Source organism: Leptopilina boulardi, unplaced genomic scaffold (assembly GCF_019393585.1).
Source record: "Leptopilina boulardi isolate dan_hultmark-lab unplaced genomic scaffold, ZJU_Lbou_2.1 LbouV2_397, whole genome shotgun sequence".
NCBI lineage: Eukaryota > Metazoa > Arthropoda > Insecta > Hymenoptera > Figitidae > Leptopilina > Leptopilina boulardi.
Window position 1 is genome coordinate 418,292 of NW_026137970.1, and position 25,028 is coordinate 443,319.

Consider the following 25,028-nt stretch of genomic DNA (forward strand, 5'->3'; position numbering starts at 1 on the left):
GAATAAGAGATTTATCTGGGCAGGTATGGAAATAATTTGTTTTTTTACTATAAAGTCCGCAATTATTTCGAAATACTCCGAATTATAGTCAAGTTCAGGTCATCCGGAATAAGTCCGACTATGTTTGAAAGCAATGCGGTTTAAGTATAAAGATGCAAATCCAGAATTAGTACGAGTTAATCCCAAATTAGTCAGGTTGCATAAAACTATTGAATAAGGGATAATAATCCGATTTGTGGTCAAGTTTAAGTCATCTGGAATAAGTCCGACTCTGTCTGAAAGCAATACGGTTTAAGTGTAAGTAGTGAATCCGGAATCAGTTTGACCCAATCTGGAATTAGTCCGATTGTATGCAACTATTGAATAATGGTTTAGTTCGGTCAAGTACGAAAATAATTAGATTCTTTACTTTTACATCCAGAATTATTGCAAAATAATCTCATTTATAATCAAGTTTAAGTAATCCGGAATAAGTCCGGTTAAAGCTGAAATCAATAAGGTTTAATATAAGTTGCGAATACAAAATTAGTACGACTTAATCTGGAATTATTCGGGCTGTATAAAACTATTAGATAAGGGATTAGTCCGGTCAAGTACGAAAATAATTCGTTACTAATTTTGGATTATTTCTAAGTAACTTCGGAATATGACTTTAGCAGACTAATTGCGGATTTAGGCGGACTAAACTCAGATTCTGAACATACTAGATGCGGATTGTTTCATACTCAATTTGTATTAAGATATTTAATTGAACTAAATTCGTAGTTTTCATTACTGTTTGCGGATAGATTATGTACAATTTCCAATTTATTTCGGAGTTATGACTCGTTACTGTATTTTACTCATATTAAAATTGGATCGTTTCAGACCAACAACGGATTCTATGCATACTGATTTCGAATATTTTGCAAGTAACTTCGGCATAAGAATTCACCATACTAATTTCAGATTGATGCATACAGAAATCGAATTTTTCACGTACTAAATTCGAATTGTTCCGTTCTCATTTTGAACTTGTATTTTTGATTTAAAATAATTTCGGATTGTTGCGGAACGCTTGCGCATATTGTGAATACAATTTCTATATTATTTCACTATTATGTCAGGTTAAGTTTTTTGTACGTACTGAATTCGAAATGAAGCGGATTATTTTCTTATTTATCTCATACAATGTTCGCATTTTTCCTTATTAATTGCTGATTAGTTTTTTTCGGATTTGTTTCGGACTGATTGCGGTTCTGATTTCATAGTCAGACCAGATTATTGCAGTCCGATTTTGGATTTGGTTTTGTTCAGTCTGATTTCAAACTAATATGGATCACTTGCGTAATTATTTTGTAGTTTTCCCACTTATCTAGTCTAATCTCTCCGAATTTTATGCGAAATCAATCCGACTTTTTTACCAGGAAAATGTTTGAAGTAAAAAAATAAATTTTGTAATAAAGAAATGTTTAAGAAAAGACACTGAGATGTGGTACTAACCCCATAAGCGTTTCATGTATGCTTACCACACATTCTTTACATGTAACGTCGCCTACATGGCAGAAGACTTGACTTCACCTTAACTCTACCACTAATATATCGCGTAACCTTACAATTCGTATAGTATAAGTTAAAGTAGTTATGGTATAGGTTAAATATCATAATCTTACAGATACTAAGTGTAACTCCTCTAAAGAATTCGCTAGAAGTAATAAAGTATAAAAATAATTACCTGGGATATTATGCCTGTTGATAAACATTTTGGAATAATAGCTTGACCTTCAACCAGTTTCAGACTAGGCACGTTGCAAATATCCTTTGGACTGGCTCGCAAAGAATGCAAAATATGTAAAACAAGAGACTGTCTTTCCTGTGTAGTAAAGAACTGCAATTCATCACTACTTCTTTCAAAGCAAGATGCCATTGAACCTACAAATTCTTTTAAACCACCTCCAAATTCCTGTCGCAAGGACATTGGAAGATGAATTTCTTCTGCAGCTTTCAGGAGACTAGAAAAAGTAATTTTTACTTATAATTACACTGTAAACATAAGAAATAATACATTTTTACGAAATGAGAAGGAAAACAGGTTTTCCGAAAGTTTAGTATAAGAAAAAATTTTAAAACAAAGAGGAAAAAATGTTTTTCCACAGAACAATTTGTACACCATATCCTTTTTGCTCAAGTCTTTGTTATTTGTATACAGGTATAACTTACTCTACTATCCTTAGAGGAAAAACCCACTATTGATAATAATTCTTTTTTCATTTTTTATTTCTCTTCCCGTTTGCGTTGTTAATTTTTTATCGGTCAATACAAAAAGAACTTGGTCTTTACTACTGTGGAAATTTTTATCTCTTTTACGGTCATGAGAATCGCGTTGCGCGAAGAAGAATCTCTCGTCGTTTCCACAGCTCTGTTAAAAATCCCTGTACAAGAAAATCCCTGTACATGTTCAGCAGATCAATTTGTACCAGTTTTGTTAAGAACATGTACAAAAAAATGTACAATTTTGGCACTTAAATTTGGAACAAGTTCTTACATCAGAACTTGTACAAGAAAATATATTTAATATTTGTATTCAAGAAAATGTACATGTTCTTGTACATATTATTGTGCAGGTTCATATACAAGTACTTACAAATAAAACCGTTTATGTTCTTGTACAAGTTCATTGAAAAACAATGTTGAGATTTTAATAATTTATAATCATTAAAACTCTTTACTTATGAATGCTAAAAATTATTGCGCAGCTGTAAAATCCTAAAGAAAACTACTATGCAGCCTTCAAAGTATTTAATTTCTACTAAACGAAGACATAAATAAACCTGGACAAGAATATGTACAACAACATTTTCTTGTGTACAAATATTAAATATATTTTCTTGTAAAAGATCTTGTACAAGTTGTGATACAAGAACTTGTTCTAAATTCTGGTGCCAATATTGTACATTCTCTTGTATACAGGGTGTTCAAAAAGTATGAAAACTTTCAAATATCTTGAAAAGCACCCCTTTTTGTGATACGTCTTTTTTTCAGTGTTAGGTCTTGTGCCCAATTTTTTGGGTTCAAAAATGTAGATCTTTTTGTTGGGAACAACTTTTGTGTTGATTATTTTTCACGAAAATGCATACTTTTCAAGATATTTGCAAGTTTCCATACTTTTTGAACACCCTATATATTTTCTCACCAGAAATGGTACAACTTTAGCTGCAGAACATGTAAATTTTCTTGTAAAAGAAACAATCTTCCATCGCTGTCTGATAGTCGCCCTCCTAGGACTCGGTTACTTGCTCACCTCCGTAAATATAATAACATTGAACATATTTATATTATTTACTGCATATAACTCAGAGTGACGTTCAAGTTTTCTAGCACAGGTGGTTTGGATGCGAGCCGTGTTACCTCCTGTGAGGAGAGAAAACTCGCATGTAAGGGATCAGTTTCATAAAATAATCGTACATTGTGAGTAGTTTCACTCCGAAATCGGTCAGACGAGTCACAGGGAAGCATCTGCATTGGTATTGTTAACTCTCTTCATATATAAACGATTTTATGATCGAATTCGATTTATTCTTTTTGCCAATGGAGTATAAGGCTTGATTATATTTAAATTAAAATAATACAATGTTCGATGTTTAAAAATGCTGTTACAAAGAATAGGGCCCTGGGTTTTTGTGTGACGCTCAGCCCTCACGAGTAATTTTGTTGAAAATTAATTGATAATGAGGTTACCATTATAGTATTTAAATATTATACGCACATAGTGTTAGAATGGATACCCACTAAAAAAAAAAAGAATTGGGAGTAAGCGAAAAGAATTGGTGGTAACTTAAACTGAATTCGGTTTGGCGAAAAAACCGAATTGGAACGTTACGGTAAATTATTTTTTCTTACTATGAATTCTTTTCTTTTGAACATTTAAATTGACGTTTGTTTATTCGAGTTTACATTATAAATGAATAAAATAAATGTTTCGAAGTCTAAAAAAGCCGATTTGGAATAAGAAATATATAATTTTTTAAAAAGAAATAAAAGCGAAGTGTGACAGATTCACCGACAATTTCATCAAGTGAGTAGTGTTCATATGATAAATTTACCATATGAGTACTACTCACATGATAAAATTGTCGGTAAATCTGTCACATTTCACTTTTATTTCTTTTAAAAAAATTATATATTTCTTATTCCAAATCGGCTTTTTTAGACTTTGAAACATTTATTTTATTCATTTATAATTCAAACACGAATAAACAAACATCAATTCAAATGTTCAAGAGAAAAGAATTCACAGTAAGAAAAAAATAATTCACCGTAACGTTCCAATTCGGTTTTTTCACCAAACCGAATTCAGCTTAAGTTACCACCAATTCTTTTCGCTTACTCCAAATTCTTTTTTTTTACTGGGTATTTTAAGGTTATCTCAGTAAAAAACAGTTTATAAACATTTAACATAACCAATACGAGTCTATCTTGATTGTCATTTGTCAATATAATAGCAGGAAATTTTGAAAAAAAATTTCAGTAATTGACAACCATAAAAAAATTAAAAACACGCTACACTCAAAAAATGGAAATCTTTTTCTAGTAATTAAGTAAGAATAATTTTACAAAAATTAAATATCAAATAATTTATTATTCGAAAAATCAAAAGGTGAGATTTTTAATACCAACAAAAAAATCAAAATCAAAGGTAATGAAAAAATGAAATTAAAATGTCGTAAAATAATGTATTATAAGTCCTATAATTTTTTAACAATTATGTAAATACATTATTATGTATTATTAGTAAAAATTATTTAATATTAGTTGATAAAAATTGATATCATAACATTAACTTTTCTTTACTATTAAATGTTTAGAATTGAATATTTAGTTTCTTGGAAGGTTTAAAAAACTGTCTTTTGAAAAAAAATTGAATACAAAACGTTAAGTCAAAATACTAAACATTCTTACTTTAAGTTCGACTTTAATCATTTAAACATTAGCTAAATTTTTAAAATAAATATGGGATGTTCCACGTCAAGCGGACCAAAGCTCTGCCCAAAATTGCACGCAATATAAATAAACTTATAATATATAAAAATGTTCGTACACATGTAAACATTCAAAAAATGAGTGACAAATTAAAAAATTTATAATAATGCTTTTGTTATAACAATTATAAACCATCATAAATGGAAATGCGTAAGTAAAGAAATGTCTCATTTAAAGACAAAAATTTTAAAATCTAAAGTCATAGTTGTTTTTAATGTTTTCAGGGTCGCTGATTACGAATCTGATGTCACAATTAAAAAATTCAAAATGGCGCATCCAATATGGCGGCCGAATTTTAAAAAATCGTCCAATTCGTTAGAAACTTGTTACTCGGGGGTTTTCGGGGTCGCTGATTACGAATGTGATGTCAAAATTGAAAAATTAAAAATGGCGGATCCAATATGGCGGCCGAATTTTAGAAAAATCGTTTAATTCGTTTGAAACTTGTTACTCGGGGGTTTTCGGGGTCGCTGATTACAAATCTGATGTCAGAATTGAAAAATTCAAAATGGCGGATTTAATATGGCAGCCGAATGTTAAAAAAATCGATTAATTCGTTTGAAACTTATTACTCGGGGGTTTTCGGGGTCGCTGATTAAGAATCTGATGTCAGAAATAAGACATTGATTATGTTGAAACTTAAACAAAGAGGGGGTCCTTTATGTTTATTTCATAAACATTTTGCTTCCTCCTTGTGTAAAGCAAAAATTTGCTTCCTCGTGGAGGAAGCTATGAATTTCTCTAATTCAATTGATTAAATTAAAATATTTCGAGTTAAAAATTGATTTAAATTAATAAAAATTTTTGGAAAAGTAAGAAAATTTCAATTTATTTTGGGTGTAACATATACTTTATACTATATATACGAATCGATTCGTTTCAATGCAAGGAATTAAATTATTTTATTTATTAACTTGAATTTAAAAAGCACAAAATTTTTTAGCTAAATTGTGAAATTTTGATTTTTTAACTTATATTAATTCTTTAAATTTCAATCGAATCTATACTTTGTATATACCAATCGATTCGTCTTGACGTAAGAAAAACGATTATATTATATATTACCTTAAATTTTTCTATTTAAAAATTTTTCAATTAAAAAAAATGTTTACCATTTTTAAAAATTTTATAAACGAAAAGACTGCAAAGCTTCCTCCACGAGGAAGCAAAAACATTTGAATGATAAGTACTTTTATGTTTGATTAAAATAATTTTTTTTGTGTAGAATTTTCATTTGCCCGAATTATTATTATTCTATAATGTAGAAAAACTGTTTAATGAAAATTGTTTCTAATAATAATTTGGAGTTATAAAAATTGCTCTAAAAGAAAATTATTTCACAAGAAATTCTTGAAAATGAAAAGTCTAACATATAATTTTAAGAACCAGTTTAGTTTGTGAAAATTGTGATTTTTATTTATCACTTAATTTTTTAATTATTTTGAATTAATTTCTATTTAATAATTTAACATAATTTTGCTTTTTATTATTTGTAAAGATTTCGTCAAATTTAAATATTCGCGCTCTTAATATATAACTCTTATTTTGTCCGCGAGGTGGCGAAATCGTACATAAGGTAGATTCCTTCATTAAAGAGCCGCGTTTTCTATATTTTCCGCATGGTAGCGCAATCGTAAATGAGGTAACTTCTCTCATCAACGAGATGCGTTGTGAAACGTATAAATACGAGAGACTTTCTATACAGAAATATTACGAATTTTTCGTGTACTTTTGCAGGTAGGTATTCTTGTGCATTTCAAACATAACAAAATCAGTTCTTTTCAGAGCTATTCCTTTCCATTTTTCCTTCTAATTTTCGTTTTTTTCTCTGTCATATCTTTTTAAATTTTTTTTAAACTTTTCATTTTCATCTCTACATTTTTTCTCCAGTCATTTTTTCAAATCATTGTTTTATTCTTCTCTTTCTGTTCTTCCTTCTTCTGATACTTTCTTTCCTATTTTTAGTTCTTTTTTTGTTTATCTTCAGCGACTTTCTTCTGCCATTTTTATTTTAATTGTCAAAAGGTAAGTTTTTTCAATTTTGCATTGAAAGTTCTTCCTTTCTTTTCGAAATTGTTAAATTTCAAAATTATCATTTCCATCATGTCAGGCTGTGAAAAGAAAATTTCTAACTATCTGCTTCATGTAGATAGATGCATTAACTCCTTAAACCGTGAAAATTACAAAGGTTCAGATTTAAGGATAATGTCAAAGACATTATTAAAACAATTTCCTCAGGTACCAGAAAATGCAAGAATTTGCTCTCAATGTCGTAAATTATGTAATAAAAGTCTTGTCACTAGTGATTTTGATAATTCATTGACAGAAGAGCCAGAGAGTAAACGGAAATGTTTGTCAAGAGAAGAACAATTAGAGCAACTTTTAACGGGGCTAAAGGATAAATTTTCTTCTTTACCAATGAACGATCCTTTACGTATGTCTATACTGCCAATTTCTCCTGAATGATGGACTGTACGACACATTCTGTCAGAGTTTGGTACTTCAGAGAGACAAGCAAGGAAAGCCAAACATTTGAGAAAGAATGGTGGAGTTTTGGCAACACCTGAATCAAAACTTGGTAAAACACTACCTGAGGAAACAATTGATAAAGTTAAAGATTATTACGAGTGTGATCAGAATAGTCGTATTATGCCAGGTAAAAAGGATACTGTTTCCGCTAAAGTGAATGGAAAAAAATGATACTACAAAAAAGACTTTTGCTTGTAGACATTAAAGTGTTGCATAATCAATTTAAGGAGCAGTATCCTGAATTTCCAATTGGCTTGTCGAAATTTGCTGAATTGCGACCCAAAAATTGTGTCTGCGCAGGATCAGCAGGTACACAAAGCGTCTGTGTGTGTGTGTGTGATTCATCAAAATTTCAAGTTGAAATCTCCAAGAAGGCGAAGTGTTACTACAGTGTGATTTTTCTGAAAACTACGCCTATGTTGTACAAGATGCTGTACAAGGTTTTCATTATAATAATGACCAATGGATTGCATCCTGCAATTTTTTATTATAAAGAAAATGGTGAATTAAAGCATTGCAGTATTGTCTTGCTATCCGAATATACTACGCATGATACTGCAGCAGTCTACATACTGCAACTAAAAGGTATTGCAGACATTAAAAAAGTTTGCACAAATGTTAAAAAAATAATAATTTTTACTGATGGTGCTAAACAGCATTATAAAAATAAATTTCAAATGATGAATTTAGTTCATCACGAAGATGATTTTAATGTTCTGGCAGGGTGGCATTTCCATGCAACCGCTCATGGAAAAGGAGCATGCGATGGCATAGGAGCAGTTTTAAAGAGAAAAGCCACTCGAGCTAGCTTACAAGCTAAGCCAGAAAATGCTATTTTGAATGCCACTAGTTTATTTACATGGGTTAAAGAGCACATTAAAACGACACGATTTATCTATTACACAAAACAAGAACATGAAAAAATTAAGCGTTCATTAAATAAAAGATTTTTCAAAGCTCCTTCAGTTATAAAAATCCAATCAGCACACTCATTCATAGTTACTTCATACAAGAAGCTAGTAGTATTTAGGTACTCAAATGCAACCATACCACTCGCAGTTATCCAATACTAGAGTAGTAATGAGTAACTGCAAAAAATATTTTGAATACGAAACCCTATAGTTTACAAGATCCATACAAATGATCTTTTTATTAATATTTTCTTTTCTTTCATCTCTCGTGACAAATTCATGACCAGCAACTTAAAAAGCTCCAGAGTAACAAGTTTTAAACATTTCTAATAGTTTTTTTTAATAATCTTCCGCCCTATTAGGTCCGCTATTTTAAATTTCTTATTTTTGGACATCAAATTCGTAATCAGCGACCCCGAAAACCCCCGAGTAATAAGTTTTAAGCGAATTGGACGATTTTTTTAAAATTCGTCCGCCATATTAAATCCGCCATTTTGAATTTTTCAATTCTGACATCAAAACTTGTAATCAGCGACCCCGAGAACCCCCGAGTAACAAGTTTTAAGAGAATTAGACGATTTTTTAAAATTCGGCCGCCATATTGGATCCGCCATTTTGAATTTTTTAATTGTGACATCAGATTCGTAATCAGCGACCCTGAAAACATTAAAAACAACTATGACTTTAGATTTTAAAATTTTTGTCTTTAAATGAGACATTTTTTTACTTACGCATTTCCATTTAAGATGGTTTATAATTGTTATAACAAAAGCATTATTATAAATTTTTTAATTTGTCACTCATTTTTTGAATGTTTACATGTGTACGAACATTTTTATATATTATAAGTTTATTTATATTGCGTGCAATTTTGGGCAGAGCTTTGGTCCGCTTGACGTGGAACATCCCATATGTAAAATATTCAAAAATACTTTTCTAAAATTTTCATACTTAATAAATTTTATTACTATGTAAATTTGTATACAAATCTAGACAATTATAAGATTGAAGAAAATATAACATTTTTTATTAATTACTTATATAGTATTTATTAATTACAATATACAAATTTGTAAAGTAAAATTTTTTTATTTTTTTTATTTTATTTAATAAGCTGACGGGACAAGCCCTTTTGTAATTTAATTCAATTATTAAAAATATGATAAATACTGTTATATATTAAATACATAATAATAATATGATATAAATATGGATTTTTTAAATTAAAATTACTACTGATCTAAAAAAGATGATTTTTTCTGTTTTTTGAAAAAAATATCAAATTAAAGGCACTTTCTACAATTAATAGAATTGAATTTTATTGTTTTTTGTGCAAAGAGTCCGTCCACCCTTCCCAATCTTTGGCGTTGGGTAAAATTAAGCTTAATTCAGATAGTATATGCTTTTTTGTCAAAGGCCCCCAATGTTTCTTTTTTTTGTGGGAGACAATGACAGCAGCTGTAACAAATATTTTATTGCATACAAATTCGATTTACTATATAATATAATAATAAGACATTAATATCATTTGCTACTATAATTTTTTTGTAATAGAGCTACTATGTAATGTGCCTGAAGTTCTGATCGTTTAAATGGACGAAACATTTTTTCGCCTCAGTATTTTAAAAAAAAAAATATAGACCAAAATAATTATTTCGTCAACTTAAAAGTTCAGAGCTTTAGGCCCTTAAAATTGAAATAACCATTAATTATTACCGAGAATGCAGGAGTACAGTTGCGTGTCTTTAAAAATCTTTTTATTTTCTGTTCGCTTCATTGTCACAAACTGCAGTGCAACCTTCTTTGACAGATATTTTTTAATAATATTTGTTATACTCTTTTAAACATCCATTACTGGATCGTAGTTAATTGGTAATGATAATATGTAGAATTAAATTTTTTAAAATAATTATATAGTAATTATAGTAATTAGAAAATAATAATATACATTTAAAGATTAATAATGGTCAAAATCAAATAATGCTTTAACGCTCGTAAATTACTCACAAAACTTCTTCAAAAATTTTCCTCTTTTAATTTATTGTCGAACTCAATAAAATTTTCCATTTCTTGATATGGCTCAGGAATATTATTTTCCTGTGCAAAATCATGAATTTGCGGGACTGAACAATTCTTATTGAGACTTTAAATATTCAATCCGTCCAGATTGTTTTCGAACTCATAAAATAAATTTTCAGTTGTAAATTGTTGATGAATGAAATTATTTTTCTTTTATTATATTTACAAATTTTCATATTAGTTGGCAGATCAAGGTTTACTTTTTTTGTTGAAGTTTCAAGTAAACTTTTTTCATTTGTTGGAAAAGAATCTAAAATTTATGTAAATCGAATCAATTAAATTTACTATTATATATAATAATTAAAATTTTTAATTATTTTAAATATTATCCTTTAAAAAAACAGTAAACACAATTTAGAAATAAACAGTAGTAAATTATTATTTATACCTTTGATACGGTTTTTTGTATAGCTTAGTCAATACTCTACAGCGGAACTCGAAGCATTTGATGAGTTAAAAGGATCGTCGATTTCCATATGCATGTAATCAGGAGAAGGGTCGTTTATAATTGTTTCTGTTAAAATGTAAATAATTTTTATTACATGTATAAAACTTTTATGATCTAAAGTGTATATTTGAAAATAAATTTTTTACCTGGTTCTTTTCTTATATTTGTTTGACAAAAGTTTTTCTTCGGTTGGAAAATTTCTGGATCAGAATCTTCGATATCCGTGATACTCATATAGGAAGTTCCTGTTAAAAGTAAAAATAATTTGTTTAAATTAATGAAAATTTTTAGTTATAAGTTTTAAACTTTTGACAATGAAAAAGAGTTTATATGACAATTTCTTACCTGGATTAGAAATCTTTTTTCTCTTTTCTTTTTGAATATCTAATTTATTATTACGAATTGATATCTTCTAAATAATAAACTGTTAAAGTAAATAATTATTTAATACTTTTTAATTATAAATTAAAATAAACAAATTATAAATAACGTAAATAAATTTTATTTTACCAAGAGGAAATTTTTTTTCTTGTTGTGGAACAGACTCGATTCTGTTATTGTTGTCTACATCTATTAAATTAATATTTTCTAAGATCGGTTCGTCTAGACTTGTTACCGCCATAACAATTTTTGTTTTTTCTGAAATATTATATTTTTTACCTTACAGCATTGGAGATTTCTTTAGCTATTCTTTTGCGCTATTGACTCGTTTGCTGTCGTCTAACAATATTTATCTTGAGTCAAAATATTATTAAACTTTCTTAAAGCTTCTCTGTATGACGCTAAATAATAAATATATAATAATAAAGATAATCAAATAATTTTTTCCATTGTGATTATTATTTGTTATTTAATGACCAAATCATTAAAAACTGTTAATTACATTTTTATCATTTAAAAGCTTTTTCTCAAATAAAATGACATCATTCATATTGAGAAAAACAATATACTTACAAGCATGTCCACGCAGCGTAATAAGGTAACCTGGCCACTCATCCGGTGCCGATGACTGATGTAAAATTAGTTGATTTAAAAACTTCCTTTTTTCACTATCATACAGAGGAGACATAAATAATTTAGTATAAATTTGATTTCCTTTAGCGAAAATCCAACATTTTGGTGCTAAATCGATTTCTTTCAGTTGATCATTTTCATTTGAATCACTAAAAAATTCAAACAATTGAGAGCTTTTTACTTCAATTTTGGTGTTTTTTGGTGACATGTTTGCAAACCTAATCAAAAAAAATATTGCTTTGAAAAATTAAATATATATATATATATATATATCTTCCTATATTACAAAAAGATATCGCCGCCGCCTCCGCCGCCACTGTTTCAAGAATTCTTAACCTAGGAGGGGGGAACAAACCCTTCTAAATTTTGAGGTTATGTTCGTTTCAAGGCTCTGAATATAGCCGCAAGTCCCCTCCAATCCCCCGACAGAAATGACCTAAATTTTAAGGCTATGTTCGTTTCAAGACTGAATATAGCCGCAAGTCCCCCTCCCTCCTCTCATTTCCCCTCCACCGTAAAAAATGACCTAAATTTTAAGGTTATGTTAGTTTCAAGACTCTGAATATAGCCGCAAGTCCCCTCCCCTCCCCCGACAGAAATGACCTAAATTTTGAGGTTATGTTCGTTTCAAGGCTCTGAATATAGCCGCAAGTCCCCCTCCCTCCTCTCATTTCGCCCCTCCTTTAGAAATGACTTAAATTTTGAGGTTATGTTCGTTTCAAGGCTCTGAATATAGCCACAAGTCCCCCTTCCCTCCTTTCATTTCCCCTCCTCCGCCAAAAATTGACCTAAATTTTGAGGTTATGATTGTTTTAAGACCCTAATAAAGCAGTAAGTCCTTCCCCCTTTCCTCATCTCTCTCTGTATTTCCTGCCAAAAATGACATAAATTTTAAGGTTATGTAAATTTCAAGACTTTCAATATAGCCGCAAGTGAAGGTGGAGTTTCCGCCAAAAATGACTTCAATTTAAAGGTTATGTTCGTGTTAAGACTTTTTAATAATTTATTGGTTGTTAGGCAATTTCATTGAAATTATTTTTAAAAATAATTTCCTAATGTCGATTATAATTTATTTAATTATTTATTTATTATTAATTTAATTAATTTATTAATTAAAATTTAATAATTTTAATTTTAATAATATTTATTCAGATTTCAATCAATTAATAAAAGATGCAAGAACTGCGGATTCCGGTTACAAGATCAATAGCTGGTAAAGGAATCCGTGAGAATCTCGGATACGAGCAGTTTTCGGTATCCGAAATGATGTAAAGCTTGTAAACGCACTGAAACGGAAAACTTTTGTAAAGCTGTTAATCAAGAAAAAGCAATTAAATGGATCCAGAAACGATGGGAAATGAAATTAGTAGCAAAAATAAATGATTCTTTATTAAAGAAACATACATTAAAACAAAAAGCAAATTATTCTTACTAATTCTAACCCCTGCGTTAAAAATATTGGGAAAACAGTGTTTTCTTGGTAATTTTACCTTGTTATTGGGAAAATATGGTTGTCTACCTTACCGACATTGGATATTAATTTAACGCAGGTTTTGTCGAATTTTCAATTTCAATAGAAATCCAAAATTATTTAATAAAAAGTGGTAAAGGAAATTAAAAATAAGCACTTAATTATGTTTAATAACATTTTGATTATTTTGAGTTGCTTTTGAAATAAGAAAATCGAAAAAACCGCGTTAAATTAATATCCAATGTCGGTAAGATAGAAAACCATATTTCCCGAATAACAAGGTAAAATCACCAACAAAGCACTGCTTTCACAATGTTTTTAATGCAGAAGTTAGAATTAGTAAGAATAATTGTTTTTTGTTTAAGTGTACCCTGGCGGATTTGATTTACCTAAATTAAACACAGCTAGGGCGAATCTAAGTCGAATCTAAGTCGAATTTAGGTAATTATAAAAAAGCTTTAAATTGATGAAAATTTATAAAAATTAGTATTGTGAGGTTAAATGAACATTTATAGAGTTAATTTTTGTAAGAATTTTAATTATTAATGTGATAAATAATAAATAATCACTTGATATGTTCAAGTGGTAACTGTAGATTTTAACTCGTTGTCAGTTTTCATAATATTTTCAAGAAATTAGTGTAAAATGTGTGAAAAAATAATTTATATTTAATAGAAATTGCAAATTTTATTAAATTATTTTATTATTTATCGAGCACATTTTAAAATAATTGCAATTTAATTTTAAAAAAAAGTTTTCTTAAAAATGATAAGAACTCTACTATACCGACAGCAAGAGGATATTTTCAGGTAAGTAAAGTTATTGTAGCGTGTAGTTTTGTTGTGACTAAAAGATTTTGCTTTAGTTTCTATAGTGATAAGACAGGAACATCGAATCTCATGATCAAATATTCATGAATATTCATTACTATAGAAACTAAAGCGACATCTTTTAGTCACAACAAAACTACACGCTACAATAACTATACTTACCTGAAAATATCATCTTGCTGTCGGTATACTAGAGTTCTTATCACTTTTAAGAAAACTTTTTTTTTAAATTAAATTTCAAGTATTTTAAACTGTGCTCAATAAATAATAAAATAATTTAATAAAATTTGCAATTTCTATTAAATATAAATTATTTTTTCACACATTCTACACTAATTTCTTGAAAATATTATGAAAACTGACATCGAGTTAAAATCTACAGTTACTACTTGCACATATCAAGTGATTATTTATTATTTATCACATTAATAATTAAAATTCTTACAAAAATTAACTCTATAAATGTTCATTTAACCTCACAATACTAATTTTTATAAATTTTCATCAATTTATAGCTTCTTTTTGATAATTACCTAAATTCGACTTAGATTCGCCCCAGCTGGGTCGAATTTAGGTAAATCAAATCCGCCAGGGTACGTTTCTTTAATAAATAATTATTTATTTTTGCTTCTGATTTAATTTCCCAACGTTTCTGCATTCATTTACTTGTTTTTCTTGATTAAAAGTCCTACAAAAGTTCGTTTCAGTGCGTTTACAAACTTATAAGCATTTCGGATACGGAAAAGTGCTTGTATCCGAGATTCTCACGGATTCGTTTACCAGCTATTGAGCTTGTAACCGGAATCCACTTTTTTTGTATCTTTTATTTTTTACTGGGTTGCTGATAACAATTAAAAGAGGTTAGTAATTGAGTTATTCTTTCTTTTTTTAAAGGATAAAATATACTTCAAGAAATATTATTTTGTATAACACAAATTCCATATAAAATTTAGGAATAATAAAGTAATTATGTATAAACTATAAAATATATAAACAAAATTCACATACATACCAAGTGGAAAAGTGTTGTTTTTAAAATGTTTATATATTGTTCGCATACGGAAAAATGTCTACTTTTTTTTGAAGAGGACAACTTTTTTTATAACGATACACAACCTTTGCTGGTTCAAGGTTCTAACGAAAATCAAGATGGACGTATTATAGAATACATGTACTGACGACTGCAATATTTTTTGGTTTCGGGCAGGATGATTTCTTTTAATTCTATGAAGACCTTATATAAAAAGAAAATAAATTATATTTTTATTTCTTACTTTCAAATATGCATTATAACAATTGTATTATTAATTATAAATACTTACGCTTGCTGTTAAATTTGGACGAAGAATTATATTCTTCAACGTACATGACCGATCTTCCTTCCACATTGACCAAACGACTTCTTTCTCAGAATTAATTGCTTGACTCCAATTTGAATTTTGTAATAATCTAACACCATTCACAAAATCATCAACGATTTTTGAATGTAAAGTATTTTTCAGTTGAAGCTGCTTTTCTGGTGTTTCTCCTTCCAAAACAGATTCACTTTCAAGTTTCCTTTTTCGTGTCTCATTCCTATTTTCTGCAAATACATTTCTTTGTTCATTTGAGATTTCTGCATTAACAATTTTAACAGCATATTCTTGCTTTTTCCTCGGAATTTTGCTGGGGAAAATTGTAGGAATGGCTCCGAAGCATAACATAGGTTTCTTTAATGCTACTTCTTTAAATGAACCACCTTTATAGTATTTTTTATACGTTCTTTCAATCGCACTTTCGGCAACATGCATATTCGACTACTTGCGCCAAAATTTTCGATTCCGTATTTCCTTTTTAGAATTTCTTTCCAACTAAGTAAAGTTTCTTTCTGTAAAAACATTAAATTTACATAACTACTCAATAAAGATTAAAAATTAAACTTCTTTTAACAAGTGTATCTAAATAAAATGTTGACAAAATCGCTTCTAACATATATTACTTTTTTAAAGAATATTATTACCTTTAAAGAGAAGAATTATATAACACTTTCATTATCATACATTTTCTGTTTAAAGAAGTTAATTATTTACGCAGTTTTACAACAATTTCTACCGGCAAGCATTCATGCATACGAAAACTTTTTGAGGTTATTTTATGAGTACTTTCTTTCAATATATATTTAAATTTATATATCCATACTTACCCCATCAGCTGTAAACATTTGCAGCTTGTTATTTTTATCCAAGTATTTGGTAGTACACCCTGGTATTTGACATGCCATTATTATCTTTTAATGAAATTCTTAGAACATAGAAATAATCACGAAAAAACCACGGAGGAAAAAACACTCCGTGGAGTCTGATATCTCACTTCAATTTCACTGCAAGAGCGACAAAGATAGAACAAGCATGCGTACAATTTTAAAAGGTGATGACTATCTGTGTAGGGATGCGCCGAGAGCTGCTAGAAGCCGTCTAGCGCCTCCTTAACGACTTTCCATTTTCAGATCAGAGGACATTCTTTTTATCCAATTTTTTATACGGTACTTTTAGCCCAAAAAAAGTCAATTTTTGAAGTGCTTCCATTTGTGTAAAAAAATTTTTTTTTAAAATGGCTTCGTCACTCTGGGTAGCGATTATGTATTTTGATTTACCTTGGGCGTCAAAGTCATTTTCATTTTGTCTTCGTAGTCAAATGTCATTTTACATAGTTTTACGTAAAATGATTGTTTTGATTTGTCAAATTGTAATAACCACAATTTTGAAGTATAATTACTTTTTTCATTTTATTAAAAATTTAAGAATAAAAACTTTATTTAGGAATTAAATGATGAAAAAGTGAAGTAAGTAATTTTAAAAAGATCAAGACAGCATAACAAGGATTTAAAAAAAAACTTTTATAACTTTAACAAACTAAGTAAAAGTAAGAGGTTAAAAAAACTTTAATTTATGAAATATAATTAAAACATTAATATATTATTTTATTTATTTATTCATTCACATATGTTAAGAGGAAATATTGAAAGAATTATTTAAATATTACTATTTATATATAATTAATTACAGTTTAAATAAAATTAATCGTTAATTTTTATTTACACAAATATAAATAACAGTCTCGTTACTGAATTTATGTTTAGGAATTAATTGCAATTACATAATGCCAAAAAATGAGTAATTTTAATAATAATTTATGTTGAGCATTTTCTATTTTAAATTACATCAATAAATTATGTACAAAATGTCAATTTGTTCAAAACAGTAGGAAACTAATTTAAGTTCAAATTATTTTAGGAAAAAAATATTTCATACGTCAAATGTAAGTCATTTTTTATGTTTTGAATTATCTTTTAAAAGACATAATTTCTTCTTTAGTTTTTGATATTTTAGTTTATTTTATTCTGACTATACATTTATAAAAAATGAAAGTAAGGCATTATTCAAAACAATTATAACATATCCCTGATTTCAACATTAAACAATACTTACCGTTGACAGATGAAATAATTTGTTATTAAATAATTTTAACCTAATTATTAATCTTTTAAAAATTCCTTAATTATACCGCTTTTTTAACTGTTTAAAATTACTTACTTTACTTTTTTATAATTTAATTCCTAAATAAATTGTGGATATTACAATTTGACAAATCAAAACAATTATTTTACGTAAAACTACGAAAAATGACATTTGACTACCCAAGAAGCACGTAATATAACCTCAATATCAAGGTAATATTACATGTAAGATTCGTAATATAACGTTGTAATATTACAGTAATCTTACAGTGATCTTAAAATGTCCGCCTCAAGGTAATATTACCGGTAATGTTACTGTAATATTACGCGCTAATATTAAGGTAATATTACAGTAATATTGCAGTAATATTATACCGTAATATTAATATTAAGCACACGAGTCCAGAGTTTTACCAAAAAGCCAAATTGACTTATAATATATTTACGTTTCTTATGCTTTATGAATAACTCAAATCAGTCTGTAATATTACTGTAATATTACCGTTAATATTACAGTAATATACCCGGTAATATTACCTTGAGGCGGACATTTTAAGATCACTGTAAGATTACTGTAATATTACAGCGTTATATTACGAATCTCACGTGTAATATTACCTTGATATTGAGGATATATTACGTGCTTCTTGGGTACGAAGTCAAAATGAAAATGACTTTGACGTCAAAGTTAAATAAAAATACATAATCGCTACCCTGTTCAAAATTTGTCACTTTTTAAGAAAAATATTGTTTCACTTGTTTCAGACAAAAATTGAACTGCCAATCAGGTACACCATCAAGGAGTGCTCCGGAAAAATTGATCCACGCCAATACTTATATCTCCGCCATTTTTAATTAAAAACCATTTTTTTAATATTTATAAAGCTTAATATATGTATTAAAGCATCAATAAATGTAAATAAGTCCTACCTCTAATAGTTTTGTCAAAAAAATTCCTAAAAAACCATCCGATTTTCATGCGTTCAGGGTGGCGTAACCCCTTAAAAGCTTTTTTTTTAACGTATTAGAAATTTGAAGATAATTTTCGCATTATTTCCTAATAAAAGTTTTGTTAAATAGGAATTTTGTTATATAGAAATTCTTTTAATAAAAATACTTTTAAGTGAATACTAGGCTAAATAGAAATTTGACAAAAAAACAATTTTAATAAATAAAAATTCTTCTTTATAAAAATTATTCTAGCCATAAATTTTGTTAAATGGAAATTGTATTATTATTTTAAAAATTCGATATATTAGAAAATCTGCTTTATCAAAGTTCAGTTAAATAAAAATTCTATAAAATAAGAATTTTTTAAAATAGATATTTTTCGATATTAAAATTGGGCTCATTGTGAAATCTACTTTTCTAAAATTCTACTAAGTGTAAATTCGATAATTTTTAATTAAACACAATGAAAATTCCGGCAAGTATAATTTCGGAAATATTCATGCGTCTCTATTTTTGAACCAAAAAAATTGGGCCCGGGGCCCCATGTGAGGCCTTAGGGCGCACTCACACTCACACCAAATCCAATCAGAGAATCAGTAGATTTAAATTTGAATTTTCTGTCTCTCTTACTCCTGTACGTTTTCTGCGTGGTAAGAGGGTGATGGAGGTGTGCAAGCGCCTTTACAGCAAAAAAAAGTAGTCTTTTGTAATGAGACCACTAATATTGCGTATAGAAATCTTAATCCTCATAAAATTCTGCGTTCACACATGTGGTAAAAATGCACAAATTATTAGGCCCAATCCTAGACATTGAACTAAACAGTTTTCTTCAAATAAGTGAGTTTGAAAAAATCGCAGCTTATGGGGTTTTTGGGGTAACATATTAAAAATTCGAAGCTAATTTTCGCATTAGGCCTAGAGCTAAGACTCCTCAAACCAATATTTTGGTCATATACTTCACACGTTAAAACACATAATTTCATTGGGATTACTAATTTGATTCTGAAAATTAGAGGATTTTATTTAACAAAAACAACCAATGTTTTGGGTTCACAAATGTAGATCTTTTTGTTAGGAACAACTTTTGTCTTGAACATTTTTTATAGAAATTCGTACTTTCGAAATATTTGCAAGTTTCCATACTTTTTGAGCAAAAAACATTCTGCGTGCTAACGCTAGAAACACGCAGCGTCGCACAAAAAACGCGATAACCTTTTTGCTAATTGCGATCCACGAAATTTTAAAACGGTTTTCGAATCCTTTTGAAATTCCCTTTCCAATAAACTTTGGATCAACTTTCTACGACAACAAGAACATGGTTTATTATATCCAACGTTAAATCCTTTTTCAAATTATTTAGTATAATTTTCCCATATCAATCCCCAAATGAAATCCTTTATCATTTTTTTAAAAAAATTTCCCCTGTCAAATCCTTTTTTAATTATTTAGTATAATTTTCCAATATCAATCCACAAATGAAATTTTTTAAAATTTGTTTAAAAAATTTTCCTATCTCAAATCCCATGCCAATCCCCTAGTGAAATTTTTCAAAAAAATGATAAAGGATTTCACTTGGGGATTGACATGAGATTTGACATAGGAAATTTAGAAAAAAGGATAAAGGATTTCACTTGGGGAATGACATGGGAAAATTAAAAAAAATTATAAAGGATTTCCAATGGGGATTTGCATGGGAAATCATATGGTTTCCTTAATGGAACTGGGGTTTTACATAGTTTTGACATAGGATCCCATGTGGTTTCCCATGTGGTGTCCCATGTGGGGATTTTCAATAGGGTTACATATTATTTATTTATTATGTGTCATATTTGATCCCCAGTGACCACGACTTCTATACCAGTGGCGATATGCCAGTGAAAACTTGGCAAATGCTACCCACAAATGATAAGTATAATTAACCTGTTCGAATTAAGTCACAATAAATATTATAGTTATGGTTCCGGTATTTCATTATTTATTCCAAGTTTATTCTCAATCCCGGATGCTGAACTTGTTCAAGAACATTACTTGAACATGTACAAGAAAATGTACAAGTTTATTAATGAACATGTACAAGAACTTGTACATTTTCTTGTACAAGTTTTTTCAGCCGGGAAGGTCTTATCTATTGGGGTTATGTTTATATTCTCTTTGGAATTACGATCTTGCAATTTAAGTTTTTAAAAAACCGTCAACGCTATTTTATTTTGGACAGCATTTAGAACAAATTTCACTAAAAATATGTAATTTTTTAACCCTAATTAGTGAAAAGCGCTACATAGCGACTAGCGCTATTCGTAATCCCACTACAGGTCTCAAATCTCAACGAAAATAAAAAAAAATTTCATCGTTAAAATACACAAATCGACGCTTCCTATTCATGTAATGCTTATTAAAATAACAAAGCAAGATCGTTCTTATTTGAATTTTTTGTGCAGTATGATTCTTATAAAAATTTCAGTGCAGGATAATTTTTATTCAAAATCGCGTGCAAAACAGTACCTACTGAAGCTAGCGGTCAATATAATTTTTATTTACATAAATGTTAGTACAGAACATATTTAAAGGTTACTGGCGAACATGGTAAACGTAATTTAATATTACGTGTGTAAAATTAAGGTTAAATAAAAAGTTTTGTTGTTAATTATATAACAATGATAAAATTAATTGAAAATTAGATATCAATTATTTATTTATTATGTACTAGATTTTAATTTAATTTATAATCTTCTCGAACAGATCACTTCATCAAGTTTGTACATATAGAATTAAAAATAAGACTAAACTAAACTGCTAATAACAGAAATTATATGAAATATTTATTTGTAAAAATAATTTAAAAATTCCTAATCAAAGTAATTATATTACGTTATAAAAATAAAAACGATTTATAAAATAAAATTTTTAAACAGTTTCATTTAAAATACATTTATATTAAAGAACATACCCATTTAAGTGAAATGTATAAAAATACATGTTAAAAATATAGTATGATCTAAGAAATCAATAAGAAAAGATTCCGAATTAACCTTTTATGTCTTCGTCATTAGACCTACAGAATTAAACACATGGATTGTTTTGTATTGGGGAGGATGGGGCAAGGATAGTTAGTTGCTGTTATGCTTACACGGTTTGCTAAAAAATCGCGTCATTCATGGCATATTTGCGTCTTAACACCAATAGATGATGTTAAAATTGGATGTCAATCTGCTACTATTTGCGAAGTCAGGAGTTTATTTTTGTAAAAAGTCTGTTTTGCTAAAATTTCAACGTAGTGTCGATCATATTGTTTTCTATATTAGTAGTTTTGATTATTTATTTGGAATTTCCTGCTGAACACGAATATCGTATTTATTTTCAAATTAATTCACGTCGTTTCTTAAAATTTAGAAAGAACTGAAATATGGGCTCATGGGGCAAGGATTGTTGGAGCTATTACGGCTCGATAAATTCCAGCTAATGCGACTGCAAATTATAAAAAATGTTTATTTGTTCTTTTGAGGTTGATATACATAATGGTGCGTAATTATATACGAAAAACGAAGCTTATTGACCAAGAAATTGTTGATCATCTAAAGAAAATTGGTTAAACCTCAGATTCTAGTTCAGACGAATTTTAATGCAATAATTGATATTTAGAAAATGTTCAAAACATGTTGTTAATACCACCGTGGAATATTCCCATGATCTTCCTGGAAAATCAAAATGTCCGCCTCATAAAAATATTGCACGGTGACATTCAGAGAATATTCCAGTAACATTGAGGGTAATATTAAAGGAATATTCCAGTAACATTGAGGGTAATATTAAAGGAATATTCCACTAAAATTAAGGGTAATATTACAGGAATATTCCACGCTTATATTGAATTTTTTTAAAGTGTTGAAATAATAGAAATGTGTTATAAATTGTTATTTGAATAAGCAGGAAGATTAAAAACAGATTTAAAAACAAATTCAATGTAACTGTGGAATATTCCCACAATGTCACCTAAATATCCACTTAATGTCACTGGAATGTTCCATGAATGTCACTGTGGAATATTCCTATGATGCGGACATTTTATTTTCCTAGAAGATCATGAGAATATTCTACTGTGGTATTCAAGGGATATTCAGGGAATATATCGTGCTGCTTGGGAGTAGGTATTGTTTTGCACGTGATTTTAAATAAGAATTATCCTGCACTGAAATTTCTGTAAGAATAATACTGCACAAAAAGTTTAATAAGAACGATCTTGCTTTGTTATTTTAATAAGCATTATATGAATAGGAGGCGTCGAAATACGGTATGAGGAAAGAAAGTTAAAAAAATTTGTGACCATTTAAAAAAAAAATTTTTTAATAGATTTTTTAAAAACAATCTACAAAAATAGCCAGTAAGTTAAGGAAGATTTCTATTAAGTTTCATGAAAATCGGTTAAAAATTGTCTGAGCTGCATTGCACGGCGAGCGATAAAACACGTTTTGAAAAAAATGCGTTTACAGTTTTCGATACAAAAAAGTAGTGTTTTAACTATTATTGCCTTGAAGACGTTGTGTATTCGAAAATAGCTATTGCACTAAAACCAAGATTTACTATCATTTGCTAATAGTGCTTGCTACTGACAATTAATAAAATTATATTCACAAGAAACCGAAAGAATAGGGCGATCTTGTGCTCATCGTTAACAGCATTTGGTAGCATCAGGAGTGCTAAACTTATGTATGCTATAAACATTCATACATCTAATTATAGATTAATTCATATTCTACAGATAGTAAACTAATTTTTAAAGCAAAAAAAAGTGTAAAAAATTCTTTTTTACACGAGTTTCCCCCCTTAAATTAGATTTATTTGCTACAATTCGTATTTTGATCAAATAAATTAAAATGATTTTAACTTTTTAGTAATTTCCAGAATTATACTGTTTTAATCTGATTTTAGTTTACGCTGTTAGGATAACAATTTAAGTGTTAACATTTTCTACACTAAATTTTCAAAGAATTAAATTGAGCACCTGGAAATAAGAACTCGCCAAGCGCTCGGCTGCACGCTACAAAGCCAGTCAAACATACAAAAATGATGGAAAAATAAAATTTGAAATTTTTGATTTTTGAAAAATGATATCTTGTAGGAAATGAAAATGCACATCTTTTTTTCCTCTGGATTTTTCTCGTCAAATGAATAGTTTATTTAATAAATGAAAAAAATAAAAAAAATTTTATTTCCAAATTTCATTCAATTTTTAAACATAAATCATCGTATCTTCGAGAAATATTAATCAATTCCAATGAGATTTTGCATACTTCTGCTTTTAGGTCCATAGATGAGGATAGTCTAAAAAAATGTTGAAATTTTTTCAATTGTTGACCAATTTTTAATTATAAACAAATATCTGTCGGTAATCATACTCATTTATCTTCGCCGACAAAAAGTCTGCGGGGAAGTTCATAGTAGAAAGAATTTCGCCGAGGAATGAAAAATCCCAATATTCGAAATAGTAAAATTACCAAATATTGTATTTTCCATTTTGGACCCTGTATTATTTCTGCATTTAATATAGTATTTGTGCCAGGAATTCTTAAAAGTAAAATTCCTATCTTTAGGAAAATTCTGTTTGGACTTGTTACAGTGTACTAGATAGCATTTTTCAAAAATCAAAAATTTCGAATTTTATTTTTTCATCATTTTTGTATGTTTGACTGGCTTTGTAGCGTGCAGCCGAGCGCTTGGCGAGTTCTTATTTCCAGGTGCTCAATTGGATAGAAATGAAAACAGTTGTTTTACAAGAAAATGAATTGAAATGCAACTTGAGTAGATAGGCTGTGGGCGTTCTGGATAGTAGGAATCTCTTACCGATATTAACGACATTTTTGTCGAATATTATGATTGCGCAACTGTAAAAAATGTTTGGTATTTCCTGTCTTGACGTGTCAAATATTATTTTGACATTATCGTGATTAGATTTGTTATAAACAATATGTTGACAAGTTTATAACTTCCTGGTTTTTTGTTTTATTCGTAGAATTTTTGTTTAAAAATATCCTCTTGCTGTCGGTATAGTAGAGTTCTTATCACTTTTAAGAAAAATTTTTTTTTTAAGTTAAATTGCAATTATTTTAAACTGTGCTCGATAAATAATAAAATAATTTAATAAAATTTGCAATTTCTATTAAATGTAAATTATTTTTTCACACATTTTACACTAATTTCTTGAAAATATTATGAAAACTGACAACGAGTTAAAATCTACAGTAACCACTTGCACATATCAAGGGATTATTTATTATTTATCACG

The 25,028-nt window shown here is 28.6% G+C and overlaps 2 protein-coding genes and 1 long non-coding RNA gene across 9 annotated transcripts in view; all 3 read right to left on the reverse strand.

The window, feature by feature from the left end:
- The window catches only part of LOC127288896 (anoctamin-8), a 207,592-nt gene that overhangs the window by 135,727 nt on the left and 46,837 nt on the right, over nucleotides 1–25,028 (reverse strand). For all 6 annotated transcript variants that reach the window (XM_051316597.1, XM_051316598.1, XM_051316596.1 and 3 more), the window contains one exon: nucleotides 1,715–1,991. In XM_051316597.1, coding sequence (XP_051172554.1) covers nucleotides 1,715–1,991 — 277 coding nt within the window. The remainder of the gene's footprint in view (nucleotides 1–1,714; nucleotides 1,992–25,028) is intronic.
- On the reverse strand, nucleotides 9,683–12,494 carry LOC127288906 (uncharacterized). 2 transcript variants are annotated; one of them, XR_007844110.1, is made up of 8 exons: nucleotides 11,941–12,494; nucleotides 11,497–11,768; nucleotides 11,332–11,410; nucleotides 11,133–11,231; nucleotides 10,927–11,052; nucleotides 10,467–10,788; nucleotides 10,176–10,313; nucleotides 9,683–9,917 (listed from the first exon to the last, which is right to left on the reverse strand). It is a non-coding gene; the product is annotated as an uncharacterized LOC127288906 (long non-coding RNA). The 2 variants fall into 2 exon arrangements; XR_007844109.1 differs by having other exon boundaries at nucleotides 11,497–12,494.
- On the reverse strand, nucleotides 15,320–16,595 carry LOC127288901 (uncharacterized). Its single transcript, XM_051316609.1, has 3 exons — nucleotides 16,484–16,595; nucleotides 15,624–16,168; nucleotides 15,320–15,535 (listed from the first exon to the last, which is right to left on the reverse strand). The coding sequence occupies exons 2-3, from the start codon at nucleotides 16,089–16,091 to the stop codon at nucleotides 15,446–15,448; spliced, it is 558 nt and encodes a 185-aa protein (XP_051172566.1). The 5' UTR covers nucleotides 16,092–16,168; nucleotides 16,484–16,595; the 3' UTR covers nucleotides 15,320–15,445.

Bases quoted from the DNA above. Each gene is read 5' to 3' on its own strand.
- LOC127288901 (XM_051316609.1), bottom strand. From the start codon at position 16,091: ATGCATGTTGCCGAAAGTGCGATTGAAAGAACGTATAAAAAATACTAT. The intron at 15,536-15,623 runs GTAAGTATTTAT...TTTTTATATAAG, and splicing joins GTCCAAATTTAACAGCAAGC to GTCTTCATAGAATTAAAAGA.